Genomic DNA, 16,584 nt, shown 5'->3' with positions numbered 1-16,584 from the left:
AAGGTATTATACATTTTAAACAGATACTATAATTAGCAGTTGCATTGCCATCACCACGGGGCCAGAGAAAAAACGGATCCATGCCTTTCCCCTGTACTAATTTACTAATATATTATACCTTTATACAGGTAATGGTAGTGCTACTAATTCAAGGCTAGCCATACAATATTGATTATGAACTTCTGTAGCTTGAGAAACAGCCACAGTACAAAAGTTATCTGGAATAAAAAAAGTTCATTTTTTATGCATATGTTCACTAACGTTCTTCCTCTCATATTCCTTAACTCACCTTTCCTACTACCTCTCCTGCAATACTAATGCGGCTAGTCCATCCCTAACATGGCACTTTTACCTCTTGTGTAATACACCCTAACGCCCTCTATATTGTAAGCTCATTTAAGCAGGGCCCTCCTCACCTGTTGGTTGTCACATTGTTATATGTTACTTGTTATGTCCCTTTTAACCATTGTACAGCCCTGTGGAATCTGATGGGGCTATATGAAACAATACATACTAATAATAATAATATAGGACCAGCTCTGAGTTAGCAACTAAGTAGAAATCATATTTGTAGCACAGGATGTTTCAAAAGTTTAATGTAGTAACATGCACCATATATCTGACATTTGCCAAATAAACATGTTTGGCATGAATACATGGTATGTATAATAATACCATCATTTGGAAATAAAAATACATTTTAGCATTACTGTATTTGTAACACAGTGGAGATTATACACTTCTCTGCTTTACTCCACTGTTTGCTGCTGATTCTCTAGTTAAATGTGGGATTTACCCAACAGCTTGAATGATTCACTTTGTAGTTGCCTTGTTTTGTTTCATTCTGCACTAAACATTCTGAAAACATCTTTGTACGTTCAAACCAATTATTCAAAGGGAAAAAATGCAGTTCCTTCTGCTTTAGATGTAGTTGTAAAGCTGTGTCTAGCTCCACTATAAGTCATCCACTAAAACAATTTACAACTTGTAATTAACATTCGTTTTAATCCACATGTTAGTAATTAAAAAAGAGTGTTTTAAATCCTCACAATAGTATTATAAATAGTACGTAATTCATTTAAAATGTACAAAATAACAATGTGAAAAGCCATAAATAAGTTGCCTGTAAGTCTTTTTTAGAAAGAAACTATTTATTCCATTTGTTGTGGTTTAGTGTTGTTCCAGTTTATTTAAATGTGTATGTTAATGTTGTATACCAACGATACAAATACTGTACGGATCTTAAATGGAGACGAATATAACAAAGCTGCATGTTAGCTGGGTCATTTGCCTGAAGTGTGCAATGTTTAATGACTTTCTCTGATGTTTAATTTGTCACTTACAGCTGCATAGCATTTAAAGACCATTGCCTAATTTTGTCAGAAATACTCTGCATATTTATTACAAAAAAAATTGTATTCACTTTTGGGTCTATTCACTAGTCAGTTGACAATTGCCCCATTCTCTTTCCCCCAACCTGTGCACTATGGAGTGGGAGTAATTAAATTAACCTTGGGGTATCCCATTGTATCCCATTGTATGCTCAGTAGAAAGGGATATTTAAAATGCATACAATTACCATATGGAAGGCATGAACATCGACCCATGCCAACCCCCTTATCCCCTTCCTGGGTGGATGAAGGCTTACCCATCAGGGGCATCTATACTCCCTGCTGGCCTCCACCTCTCACCCACTGGGATGAGGGGGTTTAAAAAGTCTTAAAACCCCTATCCCATGCATCCCCCGATCCCTCCTTCTCTACCCTGTGGTAGTATTGAAATCATAAAATAATTCTAAAAGCTCCACCTACCCTCCTCCCTAATGGGGTCTGTCCAAGCACCCTTTGGGTGCCACGAACAGCCACCCACTTGGCATTCCAAGTTTGTAACCTGTGGGGAATTCAAGTAATGGTCTCAGAGGGCATCAGTCCTTTTCAGCCCATGAAAAGTGACCATCCAAAAAATAAAAGATGCAAAATGAAAAAGGACCTCATATCCCCTAGGGGCAAAATGACGACGCTTGCATTGACTTCCCCTCCCCCAATTGAAGGATCAGGAGAGGACGTCACCACATGCGCTGCCATATTGCCCACAGTTGAAGTATTATGTCCGTGGAGATGCGGACAAAGAAAAAGATACCAGATTAAAGATTGAAATGGAGAAGAGTGAAGGGAAGGGAGAAGGTAGAAGAAAAAGATGCAGAAGAAGATGCGGAAGAAGAAGTGGTTGGCAGGGAAGGTAGGAAAACATTTAGAGAGTATGAGAGAGTGAGTGAATGAGAGTGAATGTGGGCACTGGGCAACACACTTTTTTTCCGAATTAAAAATGCTCCCGAATTTTCACAAAAACTGAAAGGAACAAAATTCATTACCCAAAAACGAATGGGCCAAAAACTAACCGAAAAATGTGTTTGAATAGCTTTTAGCCCATTTGCACGTCTATCATTTCGTCTATCTGAAACAACTTTACAGGGAAAATATATTAAATTAATTTTAAACTGATTAGTGCCAAGAAATCATAGGTCATAGCCTTACACTAGATTGTTTCAGGTTTAGATGCAATGTAAGATGTAAAGTTGAAGTGGTAGAGGCTAATACAATAAGGGAATATAAACATGCATACAATCTTACATCCTGATAAACAGGCAGACTAGAAGGGCTGAATGGTTCTTATCTGCCCACCAAATTCTATTTTTCTATTTTTTTGCAAGTCTGCATTGACTTTACCTCTAGGTTTAAAGAATAGACCCGAAAAAAACACTTAGATCTTGAACATAGATTGACACCCCAATTTCATGAAGTTAGTGGTAAAATAAGAGGACCTTAAAATTCACTGTAAAGTCAAGAAGGGAGGACAGGGAGTCATCTGTTTTGGGACAGACATAATAAGAAAAGAATGTGGGAAAGCACTCAAAGAGGGACATCTGGTCTGGAGCTATTTTGACAGTCTGTCCCAAATCCTAGAAAATAACTTGCCTGGAGATACAAAAATACACTTTGAGCTATTCTTCTTACTCGTGCTAGATGTGCAGTGTGACACTTAAAAGACCATTGTAATAATAAAGACTAAGTCCAAAGTATGAGAACGAGAGACATGTGGAAATTGTTAGGATAACAACATCTCCACTTTAAAGGAAAATCGTGGATAAAGGGATTCAAAGGGAGTCTTGAGCTAAATGATTAAGCTACATTATTGTGAAATGTTATTTATGACAAAGTTTTTGTGGCCATGAATTTTGTACAGCTACATAAAAAGAAATGAAAGGTCTACAGGTATATCAGCACTTCTGTGATTCCAGGTGCTACTTTATGTGAATTTTATTGCCCATTAGCTTGACAGTATGGAAAAAATGTAATGCTCATTTGAACAGGACCATCCACAGCCCGTATCCGGTTATATATGTCATCTTGTTATGTTAAATACGAATTGCCATGTCCTGTCTTCCTTTTGTACAGCGCTGTGGAATCTGGTGGAACTATATAAAACAATAAATAATAGTCATCAGTATTTAAGTGATAATTTAATGTATAGAAGGAAATGACTACCCAAACTTACCTGGCCCTATGTGAAAAAGTAATTGTCCCCTAGTTACTAAACCAACCAATTAACCAACTTTAGTTGATAATTGGTTTAATCTCACTAGACACACCAGACATGACTACTGCCAGCCTTGTTGAATCTAAACATCATCAAACAACAGATGAGAAATAAAGTCATTGCATCTATCAGTCTGAAAAGGGTTACATTGGTTACATGGACAAAACTTGCAACAGTGGTGAACCTTCCCAGGAGTGGTTGACCTACGAAATGCCTCCAAGCTTCAAGAAATAATCCAGGAGGTCACAAAAAACCCAGATTGATGCCAACTGGGGGGCCAGAATGGGCTTTAGTGGGCCTTGACTGTTGTGCAGTCAAGTCCCTTCCTTAATGTTTTGTTTTCTAGCTCTGGGTGTTTGTGGAGTTTGTCACAGTCTAAGGGGGAAAGCCTTCTGAGCATTCCCACATTGGTCTCGTTAGGCCACCCCAAGTTCACCAAGCTAGAGCTTGAGCTGACAGGTAGTAGATATAACATGTGCACTGAGATGCGTTCTGCTGAACAAATCTCCCGAAAGGAAAATACATGGGAGGAGGGGGCGGCTAAGGGGGAAATGCAAATGGGGCATTCTGCAAATGCTCTGCAGACTGTCGTAAATGCCGATCAAAATGTTTTCTCCAAAAAAAAAAGAAAAATAGTATTCCACTCACAACAGTAATCTAGCGGATAGCAGACATTCACAGACCCTAGAGGCAGCGCTATCAGCTCCAAGCACTAATACAGAAAAAAACAGGTGCATAAATCAGCTGCGTGTGCCATTAGCTGTAGAGGAACAGTGTGAGCTATCAGCAGTGGATTGATTTTGGAAGGGGGTAAACAAATGTATCTAATTTTTTAGTCACTGGACCCATTCCTGCTTTAAAGTAAAATTCTACAGGTCATTAACTGTGTTTGTGCTACAGAACAATTTCACAGTGCATTCACAGATAACACCCATAGTAAAAAATATTTAGTAGGAACGAATCAATTGGAATCACTGTGTAAAACAATACAAAGCATAAGAAGCCATTTTGCAATGGGAAGATCAGCACTCCTCAAAAGAACAGAACATGTAACACTTCCATTCAAGGACATGAATACCATTATTATACTTGGGGAGTAATCTAATCCTCTCCAAGTCTCCTCACCCTCTGCTTATCGGAGCTGAGGGGTGAAGCCAGGTAGTGGTGGGGTTAGTCCCATAGGGCTATGCCTAACTGTGAGTTCAATGGGAAGGGGCAGAGATCAACATCCCCTGAAGATCTACGTGTCCTTAGTTTTGCTGCATCTTATGTGTACACATGTGAAGTTTTTAATTTACAATATATACGGGTTATCAGGTTATCACTATATGAAGTTGAAATGAACAGTGCAGTTCCACCTTGTAGTGCTTTAACTTTCTGAAATTATTTCTTTGGGATCTGACCAACTGAAAAGCCTCAAGACTAGCTTAATTTTAAGCTTTTTGGCCGAGTGACTTTAATTAAAGCATGTGTAATATATTAAGATTTCAAGTACTATTGTTGTCTTTGTAAAGAGAAAAGGAAATACACCAGGACTTTACAGACAGATATTTGCAAATGGAATTTCTCTGTTAACAGAATTTAAGCGATTTTCCATATTCTTCATGAACAACACATCTTCCAATTAACCATTGTCAAGTATTTAGATCCTGAGATAATTAAAGGCTAGCATTGCATGCTCTGTTTATTGGCATAAATTACAATGACATAATCATTGTGTCTGGACAACCGCAGAAACAGCGGAAATTGGTTGTAAATGTGAAGCAACAGGTTGACCTTGCTGGCACTGATCCACTAATGTATTTTAGGTCATCTGTGGATTCACAAGTTTGCATAGAATACCTGTTCATATAAAGCATTTCTTTTTGCTTCCCAGAAGGAACATCAAGCAGCAAACATGGCGGGGTATTATTTAAACCTATCCTATATAATAAGTGACAGGCATCAGTAAAAAGCCAGCACTAGAGAAATCTGTAACCCACACTAGTTTTATAGTATGGGTGAAATGCTTAGTCCGAAGGGATTTGTATAACACAAAAGCTAAATGCCAGAAATTATCCACTAATACTGTAGATGTCTGCTGGGCATGATAGGGTTTGTGTGTTTAGCAGCCGGAGAGCTAAAACTTGCATATTCCTGCTGCATTGCCTTATTATCGCCAGACAGAGTCTGAGTTCTAGCATTGGCATGCATGACATGTTCTCTCTCAGGCACTGCAGCTTATCATCTATATCACAATGCTAGACTAGGATGACAGAGCAGCAAATGCTAATCAGTTGTCAGAGCACAATACAAACCTTCACTAACCCAAGTCATTTTATATTGAATTCACTGGTATGATTCACGTGTGGGTTGATACCCTTATTAATACTTGTATAAAATAAAATACTGTGGACTAGCAATTTAAATGAAGAAACCAGGGTGCTTCTTTACTTACACCTTAGAATATCCTTATATAAATGTATATAGCACAGTATATGCACTAGATCACTTTGTGTCCTTGTATAATGGGTGGTTTGTGCTTCAAAAAGGCAGAAGCTTCAATTAAGAAACGTCCTGAGCCCTGTAATAGGCAGGGCCTTGAATGATAACCTAATAACCCAGACTTCCCATGGTAGAGTGACACCTATGTGCAGAGTTATTAGGACCAGTACGTGTTTGTAGAAGAGTTTCTGGCATGGCCTTGTGTAAACCACAAGTTATGCAGGAAAATTCCTAAACTGTTCCTCACAAGGCACAGCTCAACCCTTCCTGCAGAAGGAGCTCACTAAGGTTGGCCCTTCATAGCACATAATAAAGTCTGAGTTTAAATGTTCAGCTGTCACCTAAAATATCTTAATGTACAGACACCACTGAGACAGATTGCCTAACCTGCTGCCATAGCTCTTTGCACAAGAAAGCCACAAGACTATGGAAAAACTATGACTATAAAAGGTCTGTGTCAAGAGAGACCCTCAGGTGTGAAAGGGACATGTGTTTTAAACTGTGCAGATTAAGACTAATTGATGTGACACCAGCAAGTCTCTGTGTTTTTATATAGATAAGTTAGTGGATCAAATCCCTAAGTGCTTAATATATTATGTATGCTTAAACATGTTGGTTTATGTTATTTTGGAGTTGTGTGTAAGAAAAAATATATATTGTTCTAAGGTTTATCAGATTTTTTTTAGGCCATTGTATGCCTTACTCAAGTGGTCCATTGTAATTGTAGAATAATCCCTGTATTCAAAAGGAACAATGGGATCTTTCTATTACAGGCTTTTAGCTTTGCATAGAAGTGAGCAGACCTTGCTACAGAATGCCAGTAAAGGGAATGTAGAAAATGAATGAATTTACATAATAATAATTAAAAAAAACAGAACATATCATAGAGGTACCTGTGGATGAATCAATACTAAAAAAGGACGACCGTTCTCCAGGAAGGAGTTCATATGTCACTTCCCCAAAGATCCCTTCATCTCTGTCAGTGGCCAAGACATTAAGGATCTCTGTTCCTGGTTGGGTATGGCTGCTGATGCTTGTCATATATGTTGTAGGTTCAAATATAGGGGCATTATCATTTATGTCTTCAATATCAATTCGAACAAAGGCTTGAGCACTTAAGCCACCCTGTTGAACAAATAATAAGAGATTAGAAACGTCTATACAATATACACATTTGATTTACAAGTTCAAAATACTAGCACAAGTAATTATATTGCTGCTAACCCTACCCGTTACAGTACCCATTGTCCAGAACATGAGCGAGCTATACAAATCAATGATTACAAATCAGCAGAGATTGAAAATCAGTTAGAGGAGCTCCAAATTCGTTATAGCTATCAAAGCATTCACATTCCCTTTATGAAATATTATCGCTAAAACTCAAGCAAGATCCACACCTTTTGTTCACTTAACACCTCCTCAACAATGGATTTTCTTCTGCAACTAAATTAAAGAAACCAATGACTTATTTAATCATCAACTAACTTGTGTTTTGCCTTATTTACCTACAGTGTGATTACATTTGAAGCAAAGAACATCTCTGTTAAAAAAAAAATATTGTTTTCATTGGAAAATGAATTGAAAAATAAATTGGTTGACATAAAATATCAGATAACTGTATTTGCAGAGTTTAGTTTTTTTCAATTTTCCACTCCATGGATATGAAAACAGGAGATTTGTTACTGGAAGAAACAAGGTGGGAAATATAGTTCTGCATCAAGAGTGATGAGACTGCAATAATGTGTTTTAATCTCTGAACCTCTTTAGACATTGTGGTGGTTACATACTACACAAAACCACAAAGAGTTTTTTCTAGATTTGTTTTCTGTGTTTACCTTTTGTTTTCAAATAGAATTATTCTGGTCAAGCGAAATCATTTATTTCACACGATCCTCCACCTTTAAATACAGTTTTTGTTTATTTTTACTATTGATATACTTATATATCATTCACAGTGAATGCCGGATTTGAAGGAAAGAGCTGGGATTCATTTATCTGCCCTTCAAGAACTAATTACCTGCAGACGCACAGCACATGTTAAAACAAATTCAACGTTCTTGCAATGAAGGCCAATAACAAATTAATTCTAGACACCAGTACGTTTCTACAGGAAGAACTAGGCATTTGCATGAAAAATACGAGGGACTTCAAGTTGTAGGCACAATAATACATATTGATTAAGTCCATCTGATCTATGGCCAACGTGATATACAAGCTCTTCACCTGAACTTTAATTGTATTTTAAATTACTTCCTTTGCATGAGCACCAGTACCCAACTTGAGAAAATCACAATAGTGGCCAAATGAAATTTCATATCGGATATGGGCAAATATACTTGACTCAAACATAATGATTCCTGCACTTAAATGTATTCTTCATGAGAATGACATTTAAATAAATTTGATATAGTGCAGATATTTCAGCGGCTATATCTGTCAGTAAAAAATTTTTCCAGCACTTGTAAAATGGTTTCATCAAAACTCTATTATAAAAATGGCTTGATAGAAACAAAATACACATTCAGATCACAGTTTGAGGTCACCTTTAATATGTAAAACAGTTAGTTGTCTTTCTTGCTACTTCTTGGACATAAATGGCGGCAGAGAGACTCGGAACCTGTCAGTGCAGTGAGTGCTAGCTTACTCCATCTTTGCAAGACACACAATGCACTGAGATCCTTCTGGCAGGCGTTAGGAACACTCATAGAAAAATACAATCCAGCAGCTGTCATAGTCTTGAATGTTAAAACATTTCAATCTATACACTATGACTATTCTTTATTTATAAACTGACAACATACTCTGCAGAGCCATAGAATAAGGAACTTTAAATACAAAAGATTAGCAACAGTACACATTAAAAACCACGATACAAAGGACTAATGGACCCAAGGCACAGAATAGACTACTGCTCTGGACATATTCCCAGGGTTTTCTTATTTATGGATTAATAGGGTGGCATTTATAAAATATGTATAATTCAAGGCTGTATTTTCTTTAAAGTCTTTAAATTTAGATAATAGTTTTTTCTTTTCATGAAACATCATCAGAAGTGTTGACTTCCTTCAGATTGCTCCGTTTTAGCCAGTTTATTTTATATATATATATATATATATATATATATATATATATATTGTACTTTTTTTGTTGTTTACACCGATCTCGTGGTGAATAGGTAGAAATTGTGGGTCACAAAGTATCCCGATGACTCTTGTAACATTTATAAATGGGGTTTGAGCAGTTGTTAGTATTCCCATTCAAAAGGAAATCACGATGCTTAAGGTCCATATAAAGTTACATCTCTACACTGTATAGTTTTTTAAACATTAATTAAAAAACGTCATTGCAAATATTTAAGTTTAGTTAAAGCTATCTCTGAATATACTGTTCTACTAAAACAAAACATTAATTGTCTTTCTAGCAAATTAAATTTTGTACCTACTTTATGAGAATTACACATTCCTGGCAAAAATGATGAATGAGGCAAATCTCCAAGTATTTAAATAACTATTTATGTAAAGGATGTAACATTCAACATTACTTGGAATGATGTTTCCAATGCTGGGTTTTGTTAAAGAAATTATTTTCAGAAAAGTAGGTGGAACAGCGTCTTTAACAGGACTTTGTTTAGGATGTTTAAGGCAACAGTAAGGTAAATGAAAGTTATTCATATCTCAGCCCAGTCATGTGTATCACGAAAAGGATAACATGTGTATGTTTTTATCTTTTGTATTTGGTGAAGGAAATAGATTTATTATATCAGCCTCCATACTTGTTTCTGAGTAGTGAACAAGGTCACGGCTGAAACTGTCAACCTGTAGAAGGATATCAGGGTTGATAGGTACTTAATAATGGCAAGAATGTTATTTATGTGTGAAACAACAATAAATAATTTACAAGTTGTGAAAAACAGCCAGATAATGCCAGTGATTGAGAACAAACATATGTAAATCACTGTAAATGAATGATAATAGAGTTTTAAGAGCAAAACTAGAGTCATACGTTGAAGGGCAGTAAAATCAAGTGCTAAAAAAGATCAAAAATACATTCTTATCATCTGTAAACAGCGAGCTATATTAAGGAGACGGATACAATTTATTGGCAGCATCAGATATGAAAATAAGGAGCATAACGTTTGCTTATTACTAAATATTGTTCCACTGATGGCAGATAGTTAGCTGAACCTGTGTCAAGAGGACAGTGTTCTGATTATCAGTTTTCAGTTTTTCTTTGCAGGACTACATCTCCCATACCCCCCTGCTGAAAGAGCATTATGGGAGATGTAGTCCTGCAGCAGATCTCACTGCATGAAGTGAATTAACCCCAAAATGCACTAAAGCCAATGGAGAAGACCATTCTTCAGATTTGTCTGAATATATGTATGGAAATTTTAGTTACAAGTTAAAGTTACAAGTGACAGGTTAGACTAGCCAGAGAGAGAGAAAAAAACCAATATCATTATAGAAGACTGGCTTGGAATGTTAAGTACCCAAAGAATGACTTCCCAAAATTAACTGTCTAATATTCTGGAGAAGGTAGTTCATTAAATAAGAATTCTTAAACTGAGAAAAAAACATATTACCTTAAGGACTTGTCTCAATTGCACCTCTCTCTGAACATTTTGATTTATCATCTGCATAAGTATTGAAAAAGTTTTAGCTATTCATAATAATCATTCCACATCAGGCTTTTCAGAATAAAATGGAGATGTTTTAGAACACATTTTGGACTTTTACAAAACAAGATTTGCTTTTAGAGGCAGCTTAGTACACATCAAAGCAAACACTTGGAAGCCTCTCGCTGTCTCCATAACATTTGCACTCATTGTAATATAACAATCGGGCTTCCTGCAAAATTTGGATTTTCCTTATCTATTCTTTAACTGTTGTCTAATTACTTGTGCAACACAACATGTTAGTGGACTGTGCTACAAATATTAAATAAGCTAAGTTAATGAAATATTGCAACCAAAATGGTAGACTACATTACATTCCAGTACTAAAATTAAGGTGTTTATTCAATAAAATGGGAAGGCCAGAGAATTTGCAGCAGAGTTCTGGTTTTGACTGCCTGAAATCACTATACATTATAAAGGGCCATACCTGGCTAATTTCTCTCTACGGGTGCTGAGCTGGGCCTCTGTATACATTATTCAATCAGTGAGGTGTCTTTCAGTAATTTAAATTTACCATCCAAGTATCTAGAAGCTCATTGGGGTTGGCTCTTTAAAATGTATAGCAAGGTCACTAAGGTAAAAGTGCAACCCCTTTACAAATGCATTAGCTCATTCCCTTTGTGAATAAACCATTTAGGGAAAAGGTAAATTCTCATTAATAGGCCAGTGTTCATAGTCCGGCTCTCATTTAGGGGAAGACAATTTCCATTGAAAAAAGAAAAAGGAAAACATGAGAAATATAACACTTCTCATCCTCTGTTTTCTCAAAGTTATTAAGTGGCAGGGATTTTTATACATAAGGGTACCATTAATAGTATGAGAAGGATATGGAATAAACAGGACTTCCCATCTTCTGAGTGTCCTGCCGTCACAACAGATGTATGGGCAGATATTAGCCTAGTTCAGCAACTCAAACAAATGTGTTCCCATCTCACTATGATTAAATATCTGTGTCCAAATCCACCATATTTTTAAAAATATTACCTAGAAAAATATCACGGTAGAATTTTCACCAAAAATATGCAAACATCCAGTGCCAAGATCACATACAGACAAGCATCTCTGAGGACCATGTAAAGATTTGCTAATGTTTCTAAAATATGAAAGAAGGCTCCAGAATCTACCATGCTTTAGATTAATGATTTTATAAAACATTTGGTTATTGATATTGTTTTTTACTAAATACAGATAAGTATAAGCATTCCCTTTTTATGTATTACGCTACTTGATTGGGATATTCTTACAACCAAGCACATATTTTCCCAACCCTGTTCAGAGATGCTGTGTAGAATATATGAAATTAAAGGCAGATGTGATTGTCAATAAATATTCTAACTCGTTCTGATGCACACTCTTTTTCTGTATTTTTCTCAGTCTTGGAAGCACAATGAAGATAATTTTATGTCATCTCAATAGTCCCAAAAGAGTCCATCTGTCTTGCAGTGATAGCACATTCGGCCATCTCTAATTTCCCTTATTTACATTACTTATCCTGGTATGAAGCCTGTAACTCATCCAAAGTACCTTCTAGCTCCACAGCTACACGGTGTGTATAGAAAATGCTGTACCACAAAAAAAAGGCATTCACTTCATTTTGGACTGTGCTGCCCTAAGGACATTAACCCTATTAGATTGGAGAAGAAAGATTACTTAAAGAATACAGAAGTTACCCACCAGCTGTTGTTGAACTTCAAACCTCATGACGCTCAGCATTTGGCCTGGACATAAGCTTGATGAGAATCATGGGTGTTTTTGTTTCAGAGCATAATTCTACATAGAACAAGGATATAAATATAGAAAGAGAGCAGTGGGGAGGAGGTCGTAGGAAGTCTAGACTTCCAATCAAGCAGTGACGTTAGCACTGTCTCCGGAACACTGCAGCGTATGCTAAAACCAGCAGATGTAATTTTTTTTGGAGGTAGTGTGTATGCAATATTATCTTGTAGGTTTGGTGACACAATTTATATGCCGGTATTTATTTTGAGGATCAGTATCTATGAACTAAATGGCATGCAGGACATGTTTATACTGCATATATTATAATAAGAAATGGGTAGTAAAATATATATATATTTTTTAAAAGCAGCTGGAAAAACAAAAGTAATAAAGAAAGTATTGGACTGGATTTGAAAGTATTTGATCATCATTCGCATTCTGATTTTCCATTCTGAATAGACTAGAATTAAATAAATTGCATCCACATATTAAACCTAAAATCTTTTTTGGCGTTAGTACAGAATTTCTGAATGTCAACTTGGAGGCCATATCACTTACAAGTCACTGAGCTCCCCTGGTCTCAACTCTTATACCATAAAGTGATATGCAATCCTTACTGTTTACCTTTGTTAAATGAATATCCATACCATTTGTATCACTGAATATCTACAGTTTTTATTTTGCTTTTTTTTTTTAAGAACCGAATGTCCTCATCTCGATCATTTGTCCTAAATACGTAATCTGTCAGAAACTATATGCAGAGGGTGTAAATATCTTTCATGTGCTAACATATGGACCCAAACCATTGATAAAGATAGGGGAATGCTGGACACAGTTACCAGTAAAAAATGCAATGCATATATGTAAAGTACCGTATATAGAAAGAGGCATCCCCATAAAAAGTTCCCCTCTTCCAATTCTGCTAAATGTAACATTTCTATAACTAAATGTAACATCATTCCTAGTATTGTTCAGTGCCTAAGCCTTCCGCAGAAATAATTATTTCATCATGTAAAAGTTTGCCAAATTCATACATTTTCAGTGAATGCATGTTGCCACGACTTCTGTCACCCAGGAGTAAACAACACAGAAGTTATTTTCCCTGAAACATCTAGCAAGGGCTTGAGCCCCAAGATAAGAGAACATTGAATAAAATGCTACGTATGCCAAGGTTTATTTTCTTTATGTGCTAGAATGGTCAGTACCCCAGTGGTGTATTCTTGCCTAAACCAACTAGGTCTAGGTTGAGGGCAGTAGTTTCTGGGGGCAGTAGCCCCTCTACTGCATAACCAGGTGTAGATTGCACTGTTGGGCGATCAGGCTCCCCAGCATGCAATTTGTCTGTGGACCAGTTGAGAAGATCAAAGATCTTAATTGAGTGAATTGTTTGTTTTCTGTGGTCTGCAGGCAGTGTGCCACATCTCAAAAATAGATATAAAGTAGCAAATAAAATTAGAAGGAACAGACTTTCCAATTACATTTTCTTTGCTGAGGTAAACACTATTTCCAGGACACAGTATGTTAACAATGGACTATGCTGTCTATGTATTAAGCCATCTGTCGCTGGCACATAGTTCTTGATAATGACAACATTACTATAATCATCAAAAATCCACGAGAAGCCTTAATAGTACCTAAAGGTTAAATCTTGCAGGTAAATCCTTGCCATGTAAAAAAAAATACATAAAAAGACATGCCTGTTTTATCATTGGGGTCTTCATAAATGAGGCACTGGTGCTAGCTGGCCAGCGTTTTGTACTATACTTATAATTATTAGTGCGACATTTGCTCCCAGTACTAAAATAAAGATATTTTACCAAAAAAATAATATAATTTATTATTTCAACAATGTAATTATTTTGGTTGTTTAATCTCAGAGTCTTCATTGCTTGGAAATGCCACCTTTATAGGAAGAAATTTTGAGTAAACTCATACCTCATCTTGTGCTTTCACTTGAAGGTCATAGGTTTCAGGCTGACCTTCCCGGTCTATGTCTTGTGAAACACAGATTTGTCCAGTCTCTCGATCAATACAAAAGTTTTGAGACTCTTTGGAGTTGTGAAACCCATCGTATATGCTATAATGAATTCGACCAAATGGACCCGAGTCTGAATCAGTAGCTTTTACCTGCAGAAAAAGCAGATATAATTAATCAGATATAAAAATTTTTTTTAATGTTTTAACTACCTTGATAAAGGAGAAAGCAAAATTAAAGGGCAATTTTTAAAAATGACTGTTAAAAATACCATTACATGAAAATGTGAATTATATGATTATCTGAAATTGGAATTCAGTATGTATTAATCCAATAGCAAGCAAATACCAACATTACAAATCAATTTATACTTTGAAAAAGTGTAAATAAATTAAGAACAAAATAGTTTATTAGTATCTTGACGGTTTTGCAAAAAACTCAGAAAAAAGCAAGTTATTACAAGAAGTCAGCATACAAGAACATGTTTTATTGGTTGTACAGAGGACAGAGGGATAATTAGTGTGAACTTGTTCACCATGTTTTATAAACAAATCTGTATGTCTGACGCAAAGATACAAATAATAAAATGGTTATTAGCTTATTTCCATATACTGCATTAGGTCATATGACTGGAAGTATCTATCTGTGGCTCAGTAATCTAGAGCCTTGCATTAATGATTTAATCCAGGGAGGAGCGCAGCCTGAGGAGTGGAGAGAATATAGATGATGGTAGATAGTAAGTCCTGTAAAAAAATGAGCAAATCTGAAAGAAACATAGAAACATAAAACTTGACAGCTGATAAATACCATTGGCCCATCAAGTCTGATCATTATTTCCTGCTTTAAGAACCTCAAAACTTATTCAGGCCTTGGTCTTGTCTTAGATTCAGTTTAGTTTTACGTCTCTCCCATGCACATTTCAATTCCCTCACTGTATTAACCTCTACCACTTCTACTCGAAGAAATGAGAGAGTGGCCAGGCCTGCAGACGCTCAAAAATAATTCTAAGGAGGATTTCAGAGCAAACCTGGGTGTCCAGATGAATATTTAATAGATTATAAGATCACAAGGACATGGCCCTCTTCTCCATCTGTGCCAGTATGTTTTAACATTACTTAATGTGTTAATGTTATGGCCTATTTTGTATATTCACAATGTTATTGTTAGTTTTCCCTTCCCCTTTTTTAATAGTGCTACTAATCTGTTGACACTCATAAAATATAATATTGTAAACCAAAACACATGCACACAAATATATAAGCTCTGCTTTGAATCAAAAACCTTTCACAATTAAAAATATGTGATGCTCTGTGTAGTGTTTTTTTTGTCTTTGTTCAAAGCAAATTAACTTGTTATCAAAATGGGCCAGAGGCATTTAAAGACCCATTATATTACATGAAATTGTCAATATTTTCCAATCATTTAGTTCACACAGTGTCTAGAAGCTGAATCCTGTTGTCATGTAAAAATGGTTCTGCATTTAGCACATGTATAAAAATGCTGTTACAGCTACACTTTACATTAAAACGTAAAAATAATAAACTCTCATTTCTAAAATATTAAACAGTCTAACAGACTTTAGGCAGCATATGCACGATGTTTGGATCACTTCTTTGTTTCTTTTGTGGGTTTCTTCTCACTATCATAAAATATGTTTTAGACGAAACTGGATAGCGCACATTGCAATTTAGACTAGTTTACCCCCCAGGCTAACTGCTGCCAGCCCTCTTCTCACATCTACTGAAACACATTGACAGCATATTATATATTTATAACAAGTAATGTAGTTTGTTTACATGTTAGAGGGGTATATTGAATATTGTTATATAGAAGCTGAAATTCAGAATTGATCTTTGCCAGTGTAGCAGAAAATGGTCACTAGCTTTCAGTGTCCATGGACAACACAGCCAAAGCCAAATGTCTTCCTCAATATCCATCATAATCACATTTGTAATGCCAATACTGATATCTTAACACCAATGTTAGTGAATCCATTTCAATACAGTATGAAGTATTGAATAAGAGTTTTTGTAACTAATTTATACACTAATTGGCCACTTTATTAGGTACACCTTGCTAGTACCGGGTGGATCCCCTTTTGCCTTCAGAACTGCCTTCATTCCTCATGGCATTCTTT

General features: G+C 36.0%; 1 protein-coding gene across 1 annotated transcript in view; it reads right to left on the bottom strand.

Annotated features, from left to right (window-relative positions):
• Positions 1-16,584, bottom strand: part of DCHS2 (dachsous cadherin-related 2) — a 128,094-nt gene that overhangs the window by 36,161 nt on the left and 75,349 nt on the right. The window contains exons 4-5 of the mRNA XM_053458446.1: positions 14,408-14,599; positions 6,975-7,206 (exon numbers count right to left, since the gene is read on the bottom strand). Coding sequence (XP_053314421.1) covers positions 6,975-7,206; positions 14,408-14,599 — 424 coding nt within the window. The remainder of the gene's footprint in view (positions 1-6,974; positions 7,207-14,407; positions 14,600-16,584) is intronic.

Source organism: Spea bombifrons, chromosome 1, assembly GCF_027358695.1.
Source record: "Spea bombifrons isolate aSpeBom1 chromosome 1, aSpeBom1.2.pri, whole genome shotgun sequence".
Lineage (NCBI taxonomy): Eukaryota > Metazoa > Chordata > Amphibia > Anura > Pelobatidae > Spea > Spea bombifrons.
Note: the sequence above shows the minus strand (reverse complement) of the source record. Positions and strands in the feature narration are given on the sequence as shown.